The 25,952-nt window shown below is 37.4% G+C and overlaps 1 protein-coding gene across 7 annotated transcripts in view; it reads left to right on the top strand.

Moving 5' to 3' along the window:
- ALMS1 (ALMS1 centrosome and basal body associated protein) overlaps positions 1-25,952 on the top strand; it is a 190,545-nt gene that overhangs the window by 47,094 nt on the left and 117,499 nt on the right. For 5 of the 7 annotated variants that reach the window (XR_002181716.2, XM_019969922.2, XM_019969923.2 and 2 more), the window contains exons 5-8: positions 552-2,670; positions 2,771-2,920; positions 9,733-9,892; positions 20,339-25,249. Coding sequence is in view for 6 of the 7 variants with exons in the window: in XM_019969922.2 (XP_019825481.2) it covers positions 552-2,670; positions 2,771-2,920; positions 9,733-9,892; positions 20,339-25,249 (7,340 nt within the window). In the remaining variant the exon portion in view is untranslated. The remainder of the gene's footprint in view (positions 1-551; positions 2,671-2,770; positions 2,921-9,732; positions 9,893-20,338; positions 25,250-25,952) is intronic. The other 2 variants (XM_019969924.2, XM_019969925.2) reach the window with 2 other exon arrangements.

The raw sequence follows: 25,952 nt of genomic DNA, 5'->3' as shown, positions 1-25,952 counted from the left end.
AAAAAAGACAATGTAAATGAAAAACTATAAATGTTTACAGAGTTAAAAACCTCTGCCCTTATGCTGTGTTTTACTTTAAAATTACTTTTATGAAAAGTGTTCTGTACACAGTAGTCAACCAATGATTAGGTTATGTTTTGTTTGAAGAGTAGATCACTTAAGTGGTTTTTAAGAACATAATAACTAGTAAAAGAATTAATTAATGCATGTTAAATGAATATTAAATTATGGTAGGTAATAAATTGCATATTTTAAATGGTAAAGTTTGAAATTTTCATTTAAAGAATCATCTTTGGGGCATAGTATTGTTTTGAGAGAAGCCTGAGAAAATATCAGGTCATAGGATGGTAGTTCATCTTCTGTCTACAAAAAATTTGCTGCATTCAATCATCAGCCACTCTAAAGGAATTTGAAATTAGAACTTTTTCAACATACTTTTCAAATAACCTCAATTTTAGTAACATCAGTTTTGCATTTTTTTCATATTAGTATTTAAAAAAGATAAATGTTTTTAATGTGTTATTTATTTATTTTTAACTGTATATTTTCAGGGGAATTCCTGGTAAGTCTGAAGACACTGAATGGTTTTCTCGACCGTCGGAAGTTAGTGAAGCTTTATTCCAGGCAGCCTCAGGAGTAGCATCAGACTTAGTTAACAGTTGCTTTAGTAGATCTCAGCACCCACTTATAGGTAGTACAGCTGTTAAGTCTCAGCACTCTTTATTAACTCCTGAACAAGGGACTAAAGAAGAGACTGCTTCATCTAATACACTTGATCTGAAAACCTGCGAAGACTCTGGTAATTATGATGCTGTTTATTCATATATATCATGGGAGACACAACAAGTTATGCAGGAGCCAGCAACCAATTTAGCTGATAAAGATCACGTTTCTTTTTCAACTGCATCTGATATAAGTGATGAATACATAAATCCTAGAGGAAGTGACAATTTTGATGCTTCTTATTTATATGCACAGTATGGGAACCAAGGAACTTTACAACAATCAGAAAAATATTTAGCCAGTAAGGACCATGATTCTTATTCAGATTCATCTGACACAATTGATAGAAATAAAATTCCTAAGGAAAGTGACAATTTCTCTTTTTCAAATATGCCGTGGAGCAAGCAGGGAGCTTCACACCATCCAGAAATATATCTAATCAGTAAGGATCATGTTTCTTTTCCACATGAAGTTGCTCCTCATTTTAATAATAAAATGCCACATTCTTTCTGGCATTGTTTGTTGGGATCAGGAGGAAGCGAGGTTCCCTTGATGTCTGATAGTCATTATTTTGAGAGTGTTTGTTTAAGGGCTCCTGTTGAGAATGAGGTGAAACAAAAGGTGGATTCTTTGGAGAGTTATAAAAGCAATGAAGAAGATCTGGGGAAAGGATTATCTCAGTGTTTTGAAGTAAAGGAGAATAGAAATACTTTAGTGTTTTCAGAGGTGCATCCCAGATCTTCAGAAATACAATATATTGAGAATGTTGTAGTTCCTGATAATTCTGTAGAAGTTTCAGAAGCACATATACTCTCCCGGGGGCTTGATACCTCTACGATGGAGATTTCTGGTGGTCCTCTTCAGACTATTAAATTCAACTCAAATGAGACATCAGAACAACTGTATTTTCAAGAAGAAAGAAACCAAGAGGCAACTTCTGTTTTTGATGGGGAAAATGTTGGTGCTATGAAAAATGTAGCTTTTCGGGCAGTTATTGCCTCTATTGAACCTTCCAAGAAGGAGAGTACAGTAAATGAAATCCAAACTGACATCAACAAATCTTTAACAAATGACAGCCAAGAAAGTGAACCAAAAAGTCCAGATCCTTCCCTGTTAAATTATGATGAAAACCTTTTATTTGATAAACTTAAACGTCCACGCTATCAGTCTACTCCTGGGGTGTTTGAATCAGGAGCTTCAAAATCATTGTATAAAAAAGATGATGGTGATAGCTCCCTGTACTGGCATCACAATTTAAACTCAATCCCCAGTGCTTCTCAGGAAATACTGATTAAGCCACTTTCTCTTAGTCCAGAGCTTAAGCCATCATCTTCTTTAAGTGAAAAATCTCTCAAACAGGCTGTTGGTCTTGGCAGAACATGGTCAACTTTATTTCAGTATGGTATAGACAATGAACAGTTTCTTCCCCTTGGGAAGATAAAGTCTGTTTCTGCTCTTGACCTTGCAGAGAAGTTAGGATCTTCAAACATTATTTACCCAATGAAAGTATGGACTTCAGATTCTTTGGTTTCACAAGATTTAAAGCAGCACAGCTTTGAAGAAGCAGATTCCTCAAACTGTATTTTGGGTAAGACTGTAAACTCTAGTTACATCATTGAAGGTCCATCTGCAGCTGTAGGAAGCGGCTTTTCAGCAAACTTGGTGGCATGTGATGCAAAGTCACAAGGTGCTTTACCAGTGATGAGTAATGCACCGTTAATTGCAGTCGGCCAAAAGACATTGCTGAAAGCTGATACGGGCCAAGGGGAAATTCCTCGACCTTTGGGAGCCAGGTCCAGTTTTACTATACATACAATTATGCAAAATGACTCGTATTTTGTAGAGGGCCTGCAGGGGAAGGCTGAATCTGACATCTGTACTCTGGACGATGATACTGAATGCTGTAGCGTAGATGAAAATGCTGTTGTATGCAGTAAAAGACAAGAGGTAAGGCAATAAAATGAGTATTGGGGAGAGACATGGTCTTCTTCATTATTGTTTTAGGAAATGGTATTGTTTGTTTTTTTTACTTTTTGCTGTTTCCCAGATATGTGACCAAGGTGACTTGACCGGTGAGTGCGTTGAGCTAGCAGGTTTAGAGAATTTGCTTGATGATCTAGAGATTTGTGACAGCTCCCTGCAGTGGCAATCTACTGTACGGCTACCATCTAAGGAAGACAGCAGTTTTGAAGATTCTGTAAGTCTTTCTACTTGACATTTCTTGTTTGGTGGGGAAAGAAATTTTAGTTGAAAAACGGGGATGAGAATAAAGGTCTATTTATATCCTCTGATACCAAATTTTGATGTGTAATCTGGCTTTCATATGATATCCAGGAGTATGCTGCATTAATTTATTAGAGGTTGGCATAAAAGAAATGTTTGTGATTTGTAGACCATGAGACTCACTAAGTTCTATGGTGCTTTGGGAAAAAAGGTCAGCCTTTGGAGCATCCAGGCCCTTCATATTGAAATATCTTAACGCTTTCCAATTGTGCTAGCAAGAACCTCTGGGATGGTGTTAAGATTAAACTCATTCATGGAGATACTCAATTGTGCTTTTTCTACCCTCTGGCCTTCAGTGTAACAGCCCTTGGAATAGGCCTGGAAATATTCATGTATTTCTGTTTAGAAGCCCCTGAAAGATTTTAATTTCAGAGATATCTTAAAGTCAAAATTTTGTTTTATACAAGGCTTGATTTGCTTGGACCCTTGGCTCTTCTGACTTTAATGGTTCTCTGGTCCCGTTGCCCATCTGGTTTCATCTGACACTGTCAGCCCCGCCCTGAGTCCTGTTACCTGATGATATATCCTTACATTCTATTAGTCATCAAATATAGTTAGGTTACATATATATGGTTACACATATATATACACATATATATGTACTTAATGTTACTTTCCTTTTCCTATTTTCCCATGTGTAAGATAAATATGTCATTGGAAAGCTGCTAGTTTGAGTTGCAATTATATTTTGACCTCTAGGTTCGGGTAGTTAAAAAGACAAAATGAACAAAAATATTGTGATAAGCTTTTCCTTTTATTTCAGTTTATTGAATTTATTTACAGATAGTAGAATTTATTTATAGGTAGTTTTATTTTCTTCAACATTCTAGACATTTTTACTTCTATTTTTCAATTTAATAACAATGGGGATGATAATGATAGCTAATGTTTTGCGCTCAAATACTATGCTAAGAGGTTTACTTTATATATGATACCTCAATTCATTTAGTCCTTTGGTCAGTCCTATCAGGTAGGATTATAGAGATACCAAGGGAACATTTCCCTTGATACCAAAGATGGGGCAATACCAAAGATGGGCTCAATAAAGGACAGAAATGGTATGGACCTAACATAAGCAGAAGATATTAAGAAGAGGTGGCAAGAATACACAGAAGAACTGTACAAAAAAGATCTTTACAACCCAGATAATCACTGTGGTGTGATCACGCACCTAGAGCCAGACATCCTGGAATGTGAAGTCAAGTGGGCCTTAGAAAGCAACACTACAAACAAAGCTAGTGGAGGTGATGAAATTCCAGTTGAGCTATTTCAAATCTTAAAAGATGATGCTGTGAAAGTGCTGCACTCAGTATGCCAGCACATTTGGAAAACTCAGCAGTGGCCACAGGACTGGAAAAGGTCCGTTTTCATTCCAATCCCAAAGAAAGGCAATGCCAAAGAATGCTCAAACTACTGTACAATTGCACTCATCTCACATGCTAGTTAAGTAATGCTCAAAATTCTCCAAGCCAGGCTTCAGCAATACGTGAACCATGAACTTCCTGATGTTCAAACTGGTTTTAGAAAAGGCAGAGGAACCAGAGATCAAATTGCAAACATCCACTGGATCATCGAAAAAGAGAGTTCCAGAAAAACATCTACTTCTGCTTTATTGACTATGCCAAAGCCTTTGACTGTGTAGACCACAACAAACTGGAAAATTCTGAAAGAGATGGGAATACCAGACCACCTGACCTGCCTCTTGAGAGACCTGTATACAGGTCAGGAAGCAACGGTTCGAACTGGACATAGAACAACAGACTGGTTCCAAAGAGGAAAAGGAGTACGTCAAGGCTGTATGTTGTCACCCTGCTTATTTAACTTATTCGCAGAGTACATCATGAGAAACGCTGGGCTGGAGGAAGCACAAGCTGGAATCAAGAGTGCCGGGAGAAATACCAATAACCTCAGATATGCAGATAACACCACCGTTATGGCAGAAAGTGAAGAAGAACTAAAGAGCCTCTTGATAAAAGTGAAAGAGGAGATGGAAAAAGTTGGCTTCAAGCTCAACATTCAGAAAACTAAGATCATGGCATGCGGTCCCATCACTTCATGGCAGATAGATGTGGAAACAGTGTCAGACTTTATTTTTTGGGGCTCCAAAATCACTGCTGATGGTGATTGCAGCCATGAAATTAAAAGACTCTTCCTCCTTGGAAGGAAAGTTATGGCCAACCTAGACAGCATATTAAAAAGCAGAGACATTACTTTGTCAGCAGAGGTCCATCTAGTCAAGGCTATGGTTTTTCCAGTGGTCATGTATGGATGTGAGAGTTGGACTATAAAGAAAGCTGAGTGCCAAAGAATTGATGCTTTTGAACTGTGATGTTGGAGAAGACTCTTGAGAGTCCTTTGGACTGCGAGGAGATCCAACCAGTCCATCCTAAAGGAGATCAGTCCTGGGTGTTTATTGGAAGGACTGATTTTGAAGCTGAAACTCCAATACTTTGGCCACCTGATGTGAAGAGCAACTCATTTGAAAAGACCCTGATGCTGGGAAAGATTGAAGGCAGAGGAGAAAGGGGATGACAGAGGATGAGATGGTTGGATGGCGTCATTGACTCGATGGACATGAGTTTAGGTGAACTCTGGGAGTTGGTGATGGACAGGGAGGCCTGGTGTGCTGCAATTCGTGGGATCCCAAAGAGTCGGACATGACTGAGCAACTGAACTGAACTGATTATCATCCCCATTTTACAATTGATATTTAGAGGGTTAAGGAACTTGCTGGTAATCATTTAGCAAGTAGAGGAACTAGTATTTGAAACTATCCTTGTATATATACTTAAGGAATATACCATAAATTGCCTCCCTGTTTAACTGTTCTTCAGTGACACCAAAGCCAAGATTTTGCATTATTTTGGCAAGAATGAAGGTCAAAATTAGTTTTAATAAGAATGAGAAGCAAAATATCAATTTTAAACTTAGAGTTTCTTTTTGTTGTTTTTCTTTCAGTTTTATTGAGGTATAATAAGTTTAAGGGATACAGTGTAATGACTTGACTTACATACATTATGAAATGATTACTGCAGTAAATTTAGTGAACACCCATCATTTCATAAACATATTAAGGAAACAAAAAAATTTTTTCCTATTATTAAAACTCTTAGGATGTACTCTTTTAAAACAGCATTGTTAATTATATTTACAGTTGAGTTTCTAATTTTTTTTGATAGAACTACTTTTGCAACTTATGTCAACTTTTCATATAGATAAAGTATATTTGAAGATGTGAAGATATATATTTACTTAGTTAATAGTGATGTGCGGAGATTAACTCTGACACAGCTCCAAATTGTATTTGCCCTTAACTGTAACCTTAAGTATATTTTTTTTAGTCCAGGGCGGATGCTGTTTTCTCTGTTGTCTTTCATTCTTAGGTCTCTGCTATAATCTGGGACTTACATCATGCTAAATATGAGAGAAGCAATGAGCCAGACATGGTAATCATCTTTCTACATGGCTCAGCTTGCTCTCAGGAGGTCTGCCTACTGCTTAGTTTCTTCCTTATTCTCATCTGGGTCTCAGAAGAGTCGTTCATACTTGTTTGTCTCACTTTGGTACCCATCCATCATTCTCTGAATGATTATTTGGGTATCCACTTACATATGATGTAGGCTGGGGCTGTGAAGAGAGTGTGGAGAATTGGAGTCAAAACCCTGTTCAGTTACTTTATTGGCCTTGTACCTTGGTCAAATGATTTTGGAGGTTTATTCTCCTTCCTTGTCTACATAAAGAAATAAGCAGTAATAATCAACCTCAAACATTGTTATATTGAACGGGGAAAGGTATGTAGCCTGTATATAGTGCCTGGCTGTTAGTTCCCTTTATTTTAGTGAAAGTAGATCAGTCTATTACCAGGGGTTTCCTACTCTAATTTGTTATTTTGTTCTTTCTCTTGCCTTGTTCCTGGAAGCATACTACATTCTTTTATCCTCTATAATAAAATACTGTTTTTGTATCCCTTATTTTGGCCGTATAACTCTTAACTATTATTTAAGGTTGACTCCTTAGATCTCTTTCTTTTTTGTCTTGTTGGTTCCCTGTCCATCCCATGGGCTTCCCTGTAGCTCAGATAGTAAAGAATCTGCCCACAGTGCAGGAAACTGGGTTCGATTGCTGGGTCGGGAAGATCCCCTGGAGAAGGAAATGGCAACCCACTCCATTGTTCTTACCTGGAGAGCCCCATGGACCGAGGAGCCTGGTGTGCCCCCGTTCAGGGGGTCGCAAAGAGTTGGACACAACTGAATGACTGACACTTACCAAATTTCAAAGAATTTGTTTCCACTCAAGATTTTCTGTGTGGATGATCATCATCTCCATTTTTAGACCCTAGTATTTTTCCTACATAGACCCATATACTATCTTGTATGACATTTTCTTGTGAATATTCCCATCATCTCAAAATTTACCTTGCCTAAATCAGAATAACTTATCTTTTCTCTAAAGTCAGAGTGACTTACAGATTTTCTGTTCCTCTAGAGGTGTTAACATTTCTTGGTTTCTTTATTGTCATTGATTCTATCTTCATTGTTGATTATAAACTAGGAGATAAACCAATCTTGATTTTTTTTCCCCTTCTAACTCCCCTAATTTTTAGTGATAAATATTTGTTGATCTCTTAAATATGTCTCATCTTTTTCATTCTACATTTTATTACCTACTCTAATATCTGTATATTTTGAAGCTTTGAAATTTTATTAAAGTTAAAATTGGAATAGAAATGGTTTTCCCTATGTTTAGAAGCTTTAGGGGGAAACTGCTATTAAACACAGTGTGCACACACGAGTATTCATCTATCGCATATGTGATGTATACAGTTGACCTTGAACAATGTGGGAATTAGGGGCACTGACCCTTTGCAAAGTTGAAAATCCATAGTTGGCCTCCTGTATCCCCGATTCCACCAAATCTAGGATTCTTCCACATCCCCAGATTCATCCAATCTTGGATCACGTGTAGTACTGTAGTATTTACTGTTGGAAAAAAAAAAACATGTATAAGTGGACTGCTGCTGCTGCTAAGTCGCTTCAGTCGCGTCCCACTCTGTGTGACCCCAGAGACGGCAGCCCACTAGGCTCCGCCATCCCCGGGATTCTCCAGGCAAGAACACTGGAGAGGGTTGCCATTGCCTTCCCCAATAAGTGTACTGCTGCTACTGCTAAGTCACTCCAGTCGTGTCTGACTCTGCGACCCCATAGACAGCAGCCCACCGGGCTCCCCCATCCCTGGGATTCTCCAGGCAAGAACACTGGAGTGGGTTGCCATTTCCTTCTCCAATGCATGAAAGTGAAAAGTGAAAGTGAATTCGCTCAGTCATGTCCAACTCTTAGCGACCCCATGGACTGTAGCCCACCAGGCTCCTCCGTCCATGGGATTTTCCAGGCAAGAGTACTGGAGTGGGGTGCCATTACCTTCTCCTAATAAGTGGACTAGTACAGTTCAAACCTGTGCTGTTCAAGGGTCAACTGTACATTAGTGAGCTGCATGTCTCCTTCAGCAGTAGGAGAGTTGGAAACTAAGAACTTTGTGTTATGTTTAGGGTTTCTCCACATTATTGGTTTGGGGTTGGCTAATTCTTTGTTGTGTGGGGGTGTTCTGTGCATTTTAGGATGTTTAGTAATATCCCTGGCCTCTATTCGCTGAGTAGCATTACCTCCACTAAAGTTGCTGCTGCTGCTGCGTCACTTCAGTCGTGTCCGACTCTGTGTGACCCCATAGACGGCAGGACGGAGAAAAATGTCTCCAGGCCTTGCCACATATTCCTTGGTGGGGGAGGTGAGGGAGTACAAAATCTTCCCCAGTTAAGAACCATGGGTCTAGAGAAACGATATAGGCAGTAGAAGTAGAATTATTTTCACATTCTGCCAGCTTCATAAGAATGTTTGTTACTACACAATGAAAAAACTTTCATGAAGAGAATAGAAAAATTCATAAAGAGGATAGAAAAATTTCAGACTCCGTCCTGGGAGGGCAGCACTGGAATAATATTTTAGGAAAATAAACCTAAAAGTGGTATGCTGTTTGTATCGAGAAAGTGTATGTATACTCATATATGAATATATGGCAGTACACTATGCATTTGGTGAAGAGTTGTGTATATTTATGTACCAACATCACTAATAATAGTTTCTAATTTCCTTTTTAGCAAGGATTTGCTGGAATGCCATGAAACTTCAGGGACTTCTTTTTCAGCATTTAACTTTTATTTCATCAATTTATATTTCCTACTATTTTTGTTTCAAGAAATTTGAGGACTTATGTTTTTTGGTAACTGATCACAGATCCAGTTCTGTGGTGCTTTTATTTTTCTTCTAAACATTTGTGGATTTCTTGAAAATATTTCTGTTCTCATCTCTTTCCTTACCCTAGCATATCTTTCCTACTTAAGGAAAAAAAAGTCCTTGAGCTTGTCAAGAGTATTGTAATAGTTCAAATCCTGCAGTGTTCATACAATTATTGTAAGGATCAAACTTCTGAGTAATAGAATACTATTATGTCTCCTATCTGTAATATTCTGTACAGGTTGACTTGAAAACCCTCAGAATAATTTGTAGAGCCATCTTGGAATTAACCAAATAAGATATGACCTATATATGAATTCAGGAGACTTAAGAGTATGATCTTAAGGAACTGGTATAACTGTTTAGCATTCATTTTCATAAAATGAGGTTTATTTTTTGGTAGATGTGAAGTCTAAAATTAATCTCCTCTTTTTCATAGGTATGTCCTTCTAATACGGACATTAATGAATCTTTTTCATCTGTGTTGCCTCCATTTGTTCCTCATGAGCCAACTGGAGATTTGGAATATCACTCTTCAAATCTCAGAATGTTGAGGGTATCTCCTGACACTGTGTCAAGGACTGTCAGACATTTAACAGGTACGTAGAGAAGGATACATTGTGTCTTTATAACTAGCTTGCTATGCCTAATTAATTTTCAACTTTTGAACTGCAATGATGTTAACTTTGGATTAGGTATATTTATAAATCCTCAGATATTTTATTAGATGAACCGTTTGATTTTTCATTGAGTTCTTCATGACAGTGTTTAGACCTGAATTACGTGGAGGAGTCTGATATTAAAGTCAGTTTGTTTCTATATTCCTTTTTGAGACTTGAAGGGAAAAGGAAACTGAATGAACACAGGAGCAGATATAAGTTTATAGAGAGGAGACTGAGAAATTAATTTTGAGGTAGAAAGCAAGATTGCCCTGGGAGTTGGTGATGGACAGAGAGGCCTGGCGTGCTGCGATTCATGGGGTCTCAGAGAGTGACTGAACTGAACTGAACTGAATGGCTAATGATGTTGAACATCTTTTGTTGTGTTTATTGGACAGTTATATATCTTCTTTGGAGAAATGTCTGTTAAAATTCTCACTCACTTTTTAATTGGTTTATTAACTTTTTGTTACTGCATTTTAAAAGTTCTTTGTATATTCTGGATACAGGTCCCTTATTAGATATGTTATTTGCAAAAATTCTTCCACTCTTGTTGAGTTATGGGTTCACTTACTTGATGGTATTGACTTCACAGAATTTTTAATTTGATAAAGTCTTATTTTATCTTGTTTTTTTTTTTTTTTTTTTAAGTTAGTTTTAAATAGTGGTAAAGTACTGATAATGTTTCATCTTAGCTATTTTTACATATATAGTTCATTGGCATTAAATACATTTACATTGTCATGTAAACAATGTCATGCATTCACAAAGCTCTTTCATCTTGTGAAACTGGAACTCTTTATCTAAATATTAAAGAATAACTCCCCATTCCCTCCTACTTCCCCATCAACCATGGTTTTACTTTTCACCTCTGCTGTGAATTTGACTACTCTAGGTACCTCATATAAGTGTTTATCTGTGACTGATTCATTTCACTTGGAATAATGTTTTTTAAGTTTTATTCATGGTGTAGCAGGTGTTCGATTTCTTTGAATTTGTAGATTTTTTTGAGAATATTGCCATATTAATAATATTGCATATTTTGATCTGTGCCTGTGGGATTTCTTTTTGTTTATTTAGGTCTTTATTTCTTTCAACAGTGTTTTGTAGTTTTCAGCATACAACTCTTGTATGTCCTTGTTAAATTAATTTCAAGTATTTAAATCTTTTTGATGTTACTATACATGGAAAAGTTTTCTTAATTTCATTTTTGGAATAGTCACTGCTAGTGTATAGAAATAAAGTTTAATTTTGTATGTTCATCTTGTAGCTGGCAACCTTGCTGACCTACCTCTTTGTTATTCCTATAATTTTTTGTGTGGTTTTCTTATTTTTGTATATAAGCCAGTGTCATCTGCAAGTAGAGATGTCTTCTTCCTTTCTAGAATGTATTCTTTTTTCTATATTTCCTAGTTGCCTTGACAAGTACAGTGATAACCTTCAGTACAGTGTTGCCTATAGGTGGCAAGAGCAGTCTTGTGCAGGTCTTTGTAGGAATGTCTTTTATCATGTTAGCTGAGGGGTTTTTGTAGATGCCCTTTATCAGGTTGGGGAAATTATTTTTTATTTGTAGTTTCTAGAGTGCATTTATCACATAAAAGGTATTAGATTTTGTCAGATGCTTTTTCTGTATTTTTAAAAGGATGGTTGTGTGTATGATTTTTGTTCTTTATTCTAATATTATGAAGCATTATTAATTAATTTTCAGATGTTGAGTCAACCTTGCTTTCTTGGTTATAAGTGCTACTTGGTTATGGTGTATAATCCTTGTGTGTGCTGTTGGATTCATTTTACCAGTGATTTTTTGGGGGGAATTTTGTGATTCATAATAGATATTGATGTGTAAATTTCTTGCCTTTTTTTTTTTTTTGGTTAGGTTTTGGTACAAAAGTAACAGTAGTGTCATAAGTTGTGTTAGAAGTAATTTGAGTTTTCTTTCTCTGTCTCTTTTTGTGAGTCTAGCTAAATTTTGTCCCTGTTGTTGATCTTTTTGAAGAAATTTTGATTTCTTCTCTTTTTCTAATCTCTATTTTTTCTACTTCTTAAATCTATTTGCATTTTAGTTTCTTTTTATTTCCTTTCTTTCATTTGCTTCAGTTTTAGTTTGTGCTTTTTATTGTTTCTTATGATGAAAGGTTATTGATTTGAGATTTTTCTTTTTAATATAGGTATTTATGTTGATAGATTTCTAAAGACTAACTGCATGCATTAACTTTTGGTTTGTTGTGTTTTTGTTTTAATTCATCCAAACTGTTTCCTAGTATAATTGTAGGAGTCCTTTTACACTTTGTTGAGGCATGCTTTATGTCCTACGGCATAGTTTATCCTGTAGAATGTATGGTTTGCACTTGAGAAGAATGTGCATTCTGTTGTTGTTAGGTGGTGTGTTCTATACATGTGTCTTCGTTCCAGTGGGTTGATAGTGTTCAAGTCTTCTGTATCCTTGTTGATCTTCTGCTAATTTTCTCCATTTTTGAAAGTAGGGTATTGAAATCTCCAACTATTATTATTTCTCCCTTTTCTGTCAGAATTGCTTCATATATTTTGATATTAAGTGAATCTATGTTTCTAATTGTTATGTAGTCCTGATGAATTGGGCCTTTTGTTGTTATACATTGTCCCTCTTTAATTCTAGAAACATTTTTTGTTTTGTTTTGTTTTAAAGTCTGTTTTGTCTATATCAGTGTTGACATCCCACTTCTTATGGTTGCTGCTTGAATGTCATGTCTTTATTCATCCCTTTACTTTTAGTCTACTTATATTTTTGAAGCTCAGGTTTATGTCTTATAAGTAACTTACAGTTGTATCTTTATTTCTTAATTCCAGAATGATAGTCTTTGCCTTTTAATGTGATTATATAATCCCTTCACATTTAATGTAATTATTGATAAGATTGGGTTTATATTTGCTGATTTACTTTTTATTTTCCATCTGTCTCATGTCTTTTTTTTTCTTTCCTCTTTTACTGGCTTTCATTGCATTAAGTGAATATTTTCCAGTATTTTAACTTCTTTAATAGTTTTCTAGCTAATTGTTAAAGTTATATTATTAGTGGTTGTTCTAGGACTTAGAAAATTTATTTTAACATACCAGAATATGCCCCAAATTTATACTAACTGAATTCTAGTGTAATAAAGAGGTGTTTCTGCTATATAGATCTGTTCACTCCCTGTATTTGCTATTCTTTTGATATATAATATACCTATATGTTACAAACCAAGGAGTACATTATTACATTGTCATAATTATTTATATAATTTTATGGGTTTTAAAAAAACTTAAGTAGAGAGCACAAACATTTGTTTATTAGGGCGTATTGCATTTGTATTTGAATTTACCATTTTTTATTCTTTATTTGTTCCTGTGGACTTGTTATCATCCAGTGTCATTTCCTTGCTGTACTCTAACTTTGTTCTCATGTACCTCCTTTTGTTATTGTCAAATATGTCACATTTCTGTGTCTTATAGCTCCAATAATACAATTACATACGTTGTTTTATGTAAACTTTTTTAAAAAAATTGTTGGAAGAAAGGAAAGTATGCAAGTATCCTGTTTTTTTGTAATTACCTAATATAATTATCTTTCCTAGCACTATTTGTTTTGTTATGTAAGTTCAAATTACTGTTTGGTATCACTTGCTTTCAACCTGAAGAACTTCCTTTTGTATTTCTTGTAAGATGGGCCTGCTACCAACAGTTGCTCTCAGTTTTTATATATCTGGAAATATTTTTATATTTTTGGAAGTGTTTTTTGCTGGATTTTGAATTCTTAGTTGACAGTTATTTTCTTTCAGCACTTTGAATATGTCTTTCCACTGTATTCTACCTTTATTTATTGTTTCTGATGAGAAATCAACTGTTACTCTTATTAATGTTCCATTGTATGTGACTTCGTTTTTCTTACTGTTTTTAGAGTATCCTCTTCCAACATTCTGATTATGATGTGTCTGTTTATCTTACATTGAGTTCACTTGGATTATCAGATACATAGGATGTTTTTCATCAAATTTGGGAAGTTTTCAAACATTATTTCCTTTGAGTATTTTTTTTTTTTTTTGCTCTTTTCTGCCTCAGATGATCCCCCATTATACATGTGTCAGTGTACTTAATCTTGTTTAATAGCTCTCGGAGCCTTTGTTCATGTTCATTTGTTCTTTTTGGGGGCTGTCCTTCATCCTACGTAGTCTCTGTTACCATCACGTTCACTGATTCTTCTGTCTGTCCCTATTTACCATTGAGCCTCTAGGAAATTTTTCATTTCAGTAGTACTTTTCAGCCCCAAATGGAAGTTGAACTTCCATTTGGTTCAATTATAAGTTCTATAACCTTACTTTATATTTGATGAGACATTGCCATTACCTTCTTTTAGTTTTTAAGCATGATTTTCTTTTCTTCTTTGAGCATATTTATAATAACTGCTTTGAAATCTTTGCTGGCTAAATCCAACATGTGGGTCTCCTTAAAGGCAGTTTCTGTTGGTTACTTATTTTTTTCCTATAAATAGTTCACTTTTTCTTTGTATGTCCCAATATTTTTATAAACTGGACATTTTAGATAATATATTGTTGCAGCCCTGGATACTAACAGCTTCTCTGGTGCTGAGAATATTTGTTATTGTTTTGCTTGTCTGATTATTAAAATTTTTCTTAAAAATGTATTTATTTATTTTTGGCTATGCTGGGTTTTTGTGGGTGCACGTGGGCTTGTCTCCAGTTGTGGTGTGTAGGCTTCTCATTGCAGTGGCTTCCTTCTACAGCTGCGGAGCACTGCCTCTGGGACATGTGGGCTCAGTAGTTGTAATTCAGGGACTCAGTGGTTATGGAGACTGGGCTCAGTTGCCACATGACCTGTGAAGTCTTCCCAGACTAGGGATTCAACCTGTGTCCCCTGCATTGGCAGGCAGATTCTTAACAACTGGATCACCAGGGAAGTCCTGTCTAGTAGTTTAAATAAATCTAATGATCCGCCTGCAGTATGGACCTTCCACATTCACTGGAAACCAGAGGCTTTGGTGTGTGTAGAGCCTGCCTTACTGTGATCTCTATCCATTCTCCCCTCCTCTGCCTATGGTTTTAACTCAGTTCTCTTTTACTGTCTCCTGTTTTCATCATCTTGTGCAATTCAGTTCATTTGCTCAGTTGTGTCCGTCTCTTGGTGACCCCATGCTCTGCAGCACGCCAGGCTTCCCTGTTCATCACCAACTCCTGGAGCTTGCTCAAACTCATGTCCATCCAGTCGATGGTGCCATCCAACCATCTCATCCTCTGTCATCCTTTTCTCCTCCTGCCTTCAGTTTTTCCCAGCATCAGGGTCTTTTCCAATGAGTCAGTACTTCCCATCAGGTGGCCAAACTGTTGGAACTTCAGCTTCAGTATCAGTCCTTCCAGTGAATATTCAGGACTGATTTCCTTTAGGATGGACTGGTTTGATCTCCTTGCAGTCCAAGGGACTCTCAAGATTCTTCTCCAATGCCACAGTTCAAAAGCATCAATTCTTCGGCCCTTAGCTTTTATTATGGTCCAGCTCTCACATCCATACATGACTACTGGAAAAACCATAGCTTTGACTAGACAGACTTTTGTCGGCAGAGTAATATCTCTGCTTTTTAATATGCTGTCTAGGTTTGTCATAGCTTTTCTTCCAAGGAGCAAGCGTCTTTTAATTTCATGGTTGCAGTCACCATGTGCAGTGATTTTGGAGCCCCCCAAAATAGTCTTTCACTGTTTCCATTGTTTCCCCAACTATTTCCCATAAAGTGATGGGACTGGATCTTGGTTTTTTGAACATTGAGTTTTAAGCCAGCTTTTTCACTCGCCTCTTTCATCAAGAGGCTCTTTAGTTCTGCTTTGCTTTCTGCCAAAGGGTGGTGTCATCTGCATATCTGAAATTATTGTTATTTCTCCCAGAAATCTTGATTCCAGCTTGTGCTTCATCCAGCCCAGCATTTCACATGATGTACTCTGCATATAAGTTAAATAAGCAACTGGACAATATACATACTTGATGTACTCCTTTCCCAATTTGGGACCAGTCTGTTGTTCCATGTCTGGTTCTAACTGTTGCTTCTGACCTGCATACAGATTTCTCAGGTCAAGTGGTTTCGTATTCCCATCTCTTGAAGAATTTCCCACAGTTTGTTGTGATCCACACAGTGAAAGGCTTTGGCATAGTCAATAAAGTAGAAATAGATGTTTTTCTGGAACTCTCTTGCTTTTTTGATGATCCAGCAGATGTTGGCAATTTGATCTCTGGTTCCTCTGCCTTTTCTAAAATCGGCTTGAACATCTGGAAATTCTTGGTTCATGTACTATTGAAACCTGGCTTGGAGAATTTGGGGCATTAATTTGCTAGCGTGTGAGATGTGTGCAATTGTGTGGTAGTTTGAACATTCTTTGCTATTGCTATTGCTAAGTCACTTCAGTCGTGTCCGACTCTGTGTGACCCCATAGACGGCAGCCCACCAGGCTTCCCCATCCCTGGGATTCTCCAGGCAAGAACACTGGAGTGGGTTGCCATTTCCTTCTCCAGTGCATGAAAGTGAAAAGTGAAAGTGAAGTCGCTCAGTCATGTTTGACCCTCAGCGACCCCATGGACTGCAGCCTTCCAGGCTCCTCCATCCATGGGATTTTCCAGGCAAGAGTACTGGAGTGGGGTGCCATTGCCTTCTCCTGAACATTCTTTGGCATTGCCTTTCATTGGGATTGGAATGAAAACTGACCTTTTCCAGTCCTGTGGCTTCTGCTGAGTTTTCCAAATTTGCTGGCATATTGAGTGCAGCGATTTCAAATAGCTCAACTGGAATTCCATCACCTCCACTAGCTTTGTTTGTAGTGATAATTCTTAAAGGCACACTTGACCTTTAGGAAGTCCCTAAGTACAAACTATCTTTCCATTTCTTTGGGTCTTCCATTACTTTTAACTGTGTCTTATTTACAGTTTTCAGTGTACAGAGCTTTTACCTCCTTGGTTAAATTTATTCCTAGGTATTTTATTCTTTTTGATGCAATTGTAAATATGATTGTTTTCTTAATTTTGTTTTCTGATCATTCATATTTAGTGCATAGAAATGTAACTTTTGTATAGTGATTTTGTATCTCACAACTTTACTGAATTCATTTTTTTGTTGTTGTTGGAGTCTTTAGGGTTTTCTACATATAGCATCGTGTTATCTGCAGTAGAGACAGTTTTTCTTCTTTTCTGACTTGGATACCTTTTATTTCTTTTTCTTACCTAATTACTCCACTAGGACTTCCAAAACTAAGCTGAGTAAAACTGATGAGAATGAGCATCCTTGTCTTCTTCCCAGTGTTAAGAGGAAAAGCGTTTAGCTTGTCACCCTTGAATATGATGTTAGCAGTTCTCTTGTTGTATATAACCTTTATGCTGAGGTGCATTCCTTGTATATCCCTTTTGTTGAGAATTCTTATTATAAATGGGTAGTAAATCTTGTCAAATGCTTTTTCTTTGCATATTGAGATCATATAATTTATCCTTCATTTTGTTAACAAGGTGTATTTCATTGATTGATTTGTTAATGTTCCCTGGAATAATTTCCACTTGATTATGGTATAGCACCCCTTTCATGTATTATTGAATTTGGTTTGCTCATATTTTGTGGAGGATTTTTAGGTCTAAATTTATCAAGTCTTCAATTTAGATCTAAATTTATCAGGCCTGTAATTTTCTTTTTATGTAATGTCCTTTTCTGAGTTTGGTATTAGGGTAATGATGGCTTAGTGAAATGAGTTTGGAAGTGCTCTCTTCTACTTTTTAGAAAAATTTGGTATGTGTTGGTTTTAATTCTCTGAATGTTTCATAGAATTCAGTTCTATAAATTCTGGACCTGGACTTTTGTTTGTTGGGATACTTTTGAGTACTGATTCAATCTCCTTACTAGTCTGTTCAGATTTCTTGTTTCATGATTGAGACTTGGTAGATTGTATTGATATGTTTCTAGAAATTTATCCATCTCTTCTGGGTTGTCAAATTTGTTAGTCCATAATTGTTCATAGCAGTCTCTTATCCTTATTATTTCTGTGCTATTATTTGTAACATCTTTTTCATTTCTTAGTTTATTTGTGTCCCCTTTTTTCTCTTTGGAATCTAGCTGAAGGACTGTCAGTTTATCTTTTTAAAGAACAAGCCCTTAGTTTCACTGATCTTTTACACTGTCTTTTTAGTCTCCATTTTATTTATTTCCAGTCTGATCTTTGTTATTTCCTTCCCTTTTAACTTGGAGCTTTATTTTTCTCTTTCTAGTTCTTTGAGTTGTAAAGTTCAGATGTTTATTTGCTTGTTTTTCTTGCTTCTTGACGTAGTTATTTGTTGCTATAACCTTCTCTCTGAACTTTTTTCTGTATCCTCTTAAGTTTTAGTATGGCATATTTCCATTTTCATTGGTCTGCAGGTATGTATTTTTTAATTCCTTTTTGATTTTTTTCTTTGACCCATTGGTTGTTCATTTTGTCAGTCTGTGTTGGTTTATTATTTTCTAGCTGTTTTTTTTCTTCACAAAGATTTCTGTAACCCATATTCCTTTTCAAGTTACTGTGTAGCTTATATTGTTCCTTTTTATTAGTTCTTTGCAATCATTAGTCATTAACTCAACCTGTTTCATGATGTATTCAACTACTATTTTTGTTTTAAAACTCATTAATGGTTTTAGAATGGCAATTCATTTTAGTGAAAGGAGTTCAGAATTTAGAGTTAGAATTAAAGGGTTAAAAGGCCTGTTTTTGTCAATTAAGGTACAACTATTCAGAATGTAATCTGAGGGTCAGTAGTATTGTGCATTATCAGGGAGCTTGTTAGAAATGCAGGATTTCAGCTTTCATCCCAGACCCACTTAGTCAGAATCTGCAAGTTAACAAGATCTTCTCAATGAAAAGCACTGTTGCTTCATCATCTTTGAAACTTACTTTCCCTCTGTGTAAGGTATAGATCATGTTTGCTGTATATATTAATCATCTCATCACCATCTGTCATACCAAGTTTTAATAATTTATTGTCTGCTTTCTTCTAGTAGAATGTAAGCTCTGTGAGGCAGAATTGGAATGCAAGCTTTCTTTGTTTGCTGCTCTATTTCCTATATCTAGAACAGTGGCTAGAACAGAGTAAACATTGATTTTTTTGAATCACCAAATGAATGTCAAATCTTGTTATTTTTATTGCAGTTATTTATTTTTCACTGCTACTCAGAACTACTTTCATTTAGAATTACTCTGTTAGATAATCCAGTATCAGAATTTGCCTTCGATGCAGGAGACCCCAGTTTGATTCCTGGGTCTGAAGATCCCCTGGAGAAGGGATAGGCTACCCACTCCAGCAATGTTGGGCTTCCCTGGTGATTTAGACGGGAAAGAATCCACCTGCAATGCAGGAGACCTGGGTTTGATCCCTGGGTTGGTAAGATTCCTGGAGGAGAGCATGGCAAGCCATTCCAGTAGTCTTGCCTGGAGAATCCCTTTACAGAGGAGCCTGGTGGGCTGCAGTCCCTGGGATCACAAAGAGTCAGACGTGACTGACTGACTAAGCACAGCACATTAGATAATACAAATATGGCATGTTTCCATTGTTGCAGAAAGTTCTTTTAGATAGTACTGCTTACCCTTTTATTCCTTCCACTCATCCTGAATCTGTTTCTGCAGTATTGATCAGATCAGTCAACAACTCCCCATGTCATATAGAATTAATTTCATACTTTTTAGTGTAACCTTTAGAGTCTTTAGAGTTTCATGTAGTTAAAAATACATATTTTATTCACGGTGTGTTTATTAGGAGAATCATTTAAATCCATTGCATGTATAGCATCCATCTGGGCTATATTGCTTTGCCCTCATATAACTTAGGGGAAAGGGAATTTCATGAAAATAAGTTGATTTTCCTTTACTATCCCATGGAATAATGTATTTTGTCTTTGATTGAGGAGTCTTTTGTCTTCTAACAACATACATGACACAGTAACAGGCTAACTTATTAGCTTATAAGTAGCATGAAATCAGATGCCATAGTAGATATGATTTGTTCATCATAATGAAAATTCTTTAAAATCTAAATTTTAAGCTCCACATAATATTCCATAAAATATATATTCTGCTATTTAAAAAAAATTACTCTCATTGCATATTTATTTCCACATTAGTTTGTTGTTATAAATCACTTTGTAATTAACATCTTTATCTGTAAATCTTTATTTCTTCTGATGGTGAGTTATTTCTTTTGGAGTCCTTTCTGGTAGCATAAAGGCCAGAAGAAGAAAAGCTTGCCTGATTTCTTTTAATGCATAAAAAGAATACATTTTAATTCTGTATATATAAATGTGTGTGTGTGTGTGTGTGTGTATTTATTTATAATATTAAAAATATTAACAAATCCCTTTTTCTTTAGGGGATACTTCTAAAGGAGGCATAGCTGAAATTCCTCAATCTACCTTTAAACCAGGCATCACTACCTTTCCTGAAGATTCAGACACTGTATCTCCTTTATCCTTGTCCCCTGAGGACTTTCCTCAATTGGCTGGAAGGTCTCCTCAAGTGAAGAATATTGGTGAATATACTGATACTGTCAACCAGCAGACATTAACAGACAGTCGTCTAACTGAAGAGACTTTAAAAATTTCAGCTATTCCTGGCCTAGCTGACCAGAAGACTGGAATAGCAGCAGTGTCCTCTAGTTCGTACTCACAAAGAGGGAAGCCAAATATCTTCTACCCACAAGCCTTGCCAGACAGTCATCTAACTGAAGAGGCTCTAAAAGTTGGAGCTGTTCCTGGACTTGGTGACCAGAAGACAGGTGTATCTACAGTTCCTCCAAGTTCCTACTCACTTGGAGAGAAGCACAGTATTTTCTACCCACAGGCATTGCCAGACAGTCATCAAACTGAAGAGTCTCTGAATGTTTCAGTTCTTCCTGGACTAGCTGATCAAAAGACTGGAAAACCAATAGTACCTGCTAGTTCTTACTCAGTTGGAGAGGAGCCTGGTATTTTCTACCATCAAGTCTTGCCAGACAGTCAGCCACCTGAAGAAGCTCTGAAAGTTTTGGCTTCTCCTAGACCGGTTGATCAAAAGAGTGGGTTGCCTACTCCATCCTCTACTTACTCATATGGAGAGAAGCCTCATATTTTCTATCAACAGACATTGCCAGATACTCATCCAAGTGAGCAGACTCTGAAAGTTTCAGCTGCTCCTGGATTGGCTGAGCAGAAGACTGGGGTTCCTGCTGTAACCTCTGCTTCTTACCCACATAAAGAGAAGCCCAGTATTTTCTACCAACCAGAATTGCCAAACAGACGTCTAATTCAGGAGGCTCATCAAGTTTCAGCTGCTCCTGTATTGGTTGAGCAGAAGGCTGGGATATCAATAGTACCCTCTACTTCCTATTCACATAGAGAGAAGCCTCGTGTTGTGTACCAACAAGAGTTGCCAGAGAGTCATCTAATTCAAGAAGTTCAGCAGGTTTCAGCTGCTCCTGGATTGGCTGAGCAGAAGACTGGGATTCCTACAGTACCCTCTACTTCCTATTCACATAGAGAAAAGCCCAGTATTGTGTACCAGCAAGAATTGTCAGACAGTCAACTAATTGAACAGTCTCAAAAAGTTTCATCTGTTCCTGGACTGGCTGAGCAGAAGACTGGGATTCCTACAGTACCCTCTACTTCCTATTCACATAGAGAGAAATCCAGTATTTTCTACCAACAAGAATTGCCAGACAGTCATCTAACTCAAGAGGTTCAGCAAGTTTCAACTGCTGCTGGACCCCTTGAGCAGAAGACTGGGATTCCTACTGTGCCCTCTACTTCCTATTCACATAGAGAGAAACCTCATATTTTCTACCAACAGGAGTTGCCAGAGAGTCATCTAACTGAACAGGCTCATAAAGTTTCATCTGTTCCTGGATTGGCTGAGCAGAAGACTGGGATATCAACAGTAGCCTCTACTTCCTATTCGCATAGAGAGAAGCCCAGTATTTTGTACCAGCAAGAGTTGCCAGACATTCATGTAATTCACGAAGTTCCAGAAGTTTCATCTGTTCCTGGATTGGCTGAGCAGAAGGCTAGGATTCCTGTCATACCCTCTACTACTTACTCACATAGAGAGAAACCCAGTATTTTGTACCAACAAGAATTGCCAGATAGTCATCTAACTGAACAAGTTCAGAAAGCTTCAGCTGCTCCTGGACCTGCTGAGCAGAAGACTGGGATTCCTATAATAACTTCTGCTTCTTATTCATATAGAGAGAAGCCCATTATTTTCTACCAACAGGATTTGCCAGACAGTCATCTAACTAAAGAGGCTCAGAAAGTTCCAACTGTTTCTGGACTAGCTCACCAGAAGAGTGGAATACCGATAGTGCCCCCTGCTTTCTACTCACATGGAGGGAAGACCAGTCTTTTCTATCAGCAGGAGTTGCCAGACAGTCATCTAAGTGATCAGACTCAGAAAATTTCAGCTATTCCTGGACCAGTAGACCAGAACACTGGCATACAGACAGCACCCTCTAGTTCCTACTCATATAGGGAGAAGCCCATTGCTTTTTACCAGCAGGAGTTGCCAGGCAGGCTCCTAACTGAAGAGGTTCTAAAAGTTTCGGCTCTTCCTAGAACAACTGACCAGAACACTGGGATAATAACAGGGTCCTCTCAGTCTTACTTATTTGGAGAGAAGCCAAGTGGTCTTTTCTATCAGCACGTGCTACCAGATGGTAGTCTAACTGAAGAAGCTCTGAAAGTTTCACCTGCATCGAGACCAAGTGACCAGAAGACTGGCGTCCTCTTACTGCCTGCTAGTTCCTACTCACATAGAGAGAAGCCCGGTATTTTCTACCCACAGGCCTTGCCCAGCAGTCACTTATCTGAAGAGACTCTGAAAGATTCAGCTGTTCTTGGACCAGCTGACCAGAAGACTGGGACATCAGAACCTTCTGGTTCCTATTCACATAGAGAGAAATCCAGTATTTTCTACCAACAGGAGTTGCCAGATAGCCATATAACTGGAGAGGCTCTGAAAATTTCAGGTGTTTCTGGAACAGGTGACCAGAAAACTGGGATACCCATAGTAACCTCTCCTTCCTACTCACAGAGAGAGAAGCCCATTGTTTTCTACCAGCAGGTCTTACCAGATACACACCTTACTAAAGAGGCTCTGAATGTTTCAAATGCTCCTGCACAGGCTGACCAGAAGACTGGGATACCCATAGTAACCTCTCCTTCCTTCTCATATAACGAAAAACCCATTATTTTCTACCAACAGGCCTTGCCTGACAGTCAACTGACTGTGGAGGCTCTGAAGGTTTCAGATGTTCCTGGACCATCTGACCAGAAGACTGGGATACCTACAGTACCACCTAGTTCCTATTCATATAGAGAGAAGCCCATCATTTCTTACCAGCAAGAGTCACCAGATCTTACTCAGGTGGCTTTGAAAGTTTTTGAGGTTCCTGGCCCAGCTGACCAGAAGATTGGGATACCACCAGTAACCTCTGCTTCTTACTCATATGGAGAAAAGCCCATCATTTCTTACCAGCAAGAGTTGCCAGATGCTAATGAAAATGCTTTAAGAGGTTTAGGGGTTCCTAGACAAGCAGACCAGACCGTTGGTGTGCGAATTGTGCCCCCTGCTTCCTATTCACATAGAGAGAGTCCCATCTTTTCTTACCAGCAGGAGTTACCAGATCTTACTGAGGAAGCTTTGAAAGTTTTTGCTCTTCCTGGACCAGCTGATCAGAATGCTGAGATACCAATAGGACCTTCTAGTTCTTATTCACATAAAGAGAGACTCAAGACTTCACCAGACGATCAAAAGACTGAGTTACCATCAACTCCCTCTGGTTCCTACTCACATAGAGAGAAGCCCAAGACTTCAACTATAATTGGACCAGCTGACCAGAAGACTCCATTATTGACAGGTTTTCCTAATTCTTATTCTCAGAGAGTAAAGCCTAGTATTTTCTTTCAACAGCAGTTGGGAGATAGACATCAAAGTGGAGATATTCTGAAGATTTCATCTGTTGCTGAGCCAACTGATGTGAATTCTCAGATATCAATACCTCTTTCTGCTTCCTATTCACACAGTGAGAAATCTAGTGTTTTCTACCCAAAGGAATTGCCAGACAAACATCTAAGGGAAGATTCACTGAAGGTTTCAACAGTTCCTGGACCAGCTGACAAAAAAACTGTGTTACCAGCAGTTCCTCCTAGCTCCTTTTCACATAGAGAAAAACCAGCTATATTGTACCATCAGGATTTCCCAGAAAGACATCTAACTGAAGATAACCTGAAGTTCTCAAGCAGTCTTGAGCAAGCTGATCAGAATAATGGGTTATCAACAGTTCCCCCTGGTACTTACTCACATAGTGAGAAGCACAAACCTGTTTCACATCATGTTCAAAGGCTAACAGATAATTTGGATTCTTCTCACACCAGTGTTATCTCAAACAATATGCCTTTAAATTCTCAGGCTGATGGTAGAGTTGTAATAAATAAGCCAGAATCTTCTGGTTTTGAAGATGTTGGCTCTGAGGAAATCCGGGATACAGAAAACAGTTCCAGAACTCTTAAAGAGATTCAGACACTTTTAATGGAAGCAGAAAATATAGCACTAAGACGATACAATGTTCCTGCTCCCCTTGTCCCTTTCAGAGATGTTAGTGATATTTCATTTATACAATCTAAGAAGATGGTTTGCTTCAAAGAACCCCTCACAACTGATGAATCTAATGATGATTTGTCTCAGAGACAGCCATTCACAGAAGAAAGCTCAAGCAACAAGTGTATACAGAAGGATATTAGCACACAGACGAATCTGAAATGCCAGAGAGGCATTGAAAATTGGGAGTTTATTAGTTCAACTACAGTTAGAAGTCCTTTGCAGGAAGCAGAAGGCAAAGCCAGAGTGGCATTTGATGAAACCTTTAAACAATATAAAGCAGCCAGATCTGTAATGAGATCTGAACCTGAAGAGTATAGTAGAACCATTGGGAATAAGATTGTTATCCCTATGATGACTATCATTAAAAGTGATTCAAGTAGTGATGCAAGTTCTTGCTCATGGGACAGTAATTCCTTGGAGTCAGTTTCTGATGTACTTCTAAATTTCTTTCCATATTCTTCACCCAAGACAAGCATGACAGATAGCAGAGAGGAAGAGGGGGTGTTAGAGAGTGACGATGGTGGTGGAAGCAGTGTAGACTCACTGGCTGCACATGTGAAAAACCTTCTGAAATGTGAATCCTCATTGAACCATGCTAAACAAATACTCAAAAATGCAGAGGAAGAGGAATCTCGGGTACGAGCACGAGGTAGGAAAAGATAATTTGTTATAAAGGCAGGTCAGACTCAAGCATTATAGTTTAATAATTTGCTTAAAGTTAAATATTTGATGCTCTAGGTAATTTTCCTGTAGAACTGTTCTTGTAGAACTGTTAAAATGATTGCATTATCTACTGGCAACCCAGAATAAACTCATTTAACCAATAATGAAGTCACAGTATTAATAGTGCTAGTTTGAGGTCTTAAGGAACTGTAAGTTCTGATGTCTGAAGAAAAGTAAGAAAATTTGGGTTTTCAAACTCCTAAAGCTTGAATGTTTTCCTAATCTTTTCTTTGTACTGTCCTCATTGTGGAGGCAATGAAATACTCATTCGAGTATTTGACTCTCTAAGTCACTGTGTTTCATAAAAACGTATATTTTCTATCCCCTTCTCTATTAAGATTCTTAAAGCAGATCTTAGATAGACATTAGGAAAAACTGAATGAAAGTATTTAACACTAAAACTTGGGTTAGAGTTAAATTCCATTAATCTCTAAATTGTAGAATTCCATTAAAAAAGAAAACAAAATCTTTACAATAACATGGCGAATAAATATATTTTAGAAGGCAACTTTTAAGCAATTCAGGTCTACCTGGAAATCTCTTGAGGTCAGCTTCCTATGCCATTTTTTTGATCATTTGTGCTTATTTTGATTCTCCAGAAACTCCCAGGTTTTATTTATTATTTTAAA

This window comes from Bos indicus, chromosome 11 (genome assembly GCF_029378745.1).
Source record: "Bos indicus isolate NIAB-ARS_2022 breed Sahiwal x Tharparkar chromosome 11, NIAB-ARS_B.indTharparkar_mat_pri_1.0, whole genome shotgun sequence".
NCBI classification, from domain to species: Eukaryota; Metazoa; Chordata; class Mammalia; order Artiodactyla; family Bovidae; genus Bos; species Bos indicus.
Note: the sequence above shows the minus strand (reverse complement) of the source record. Positions and strands in the feature narration are given on the sequence as shown.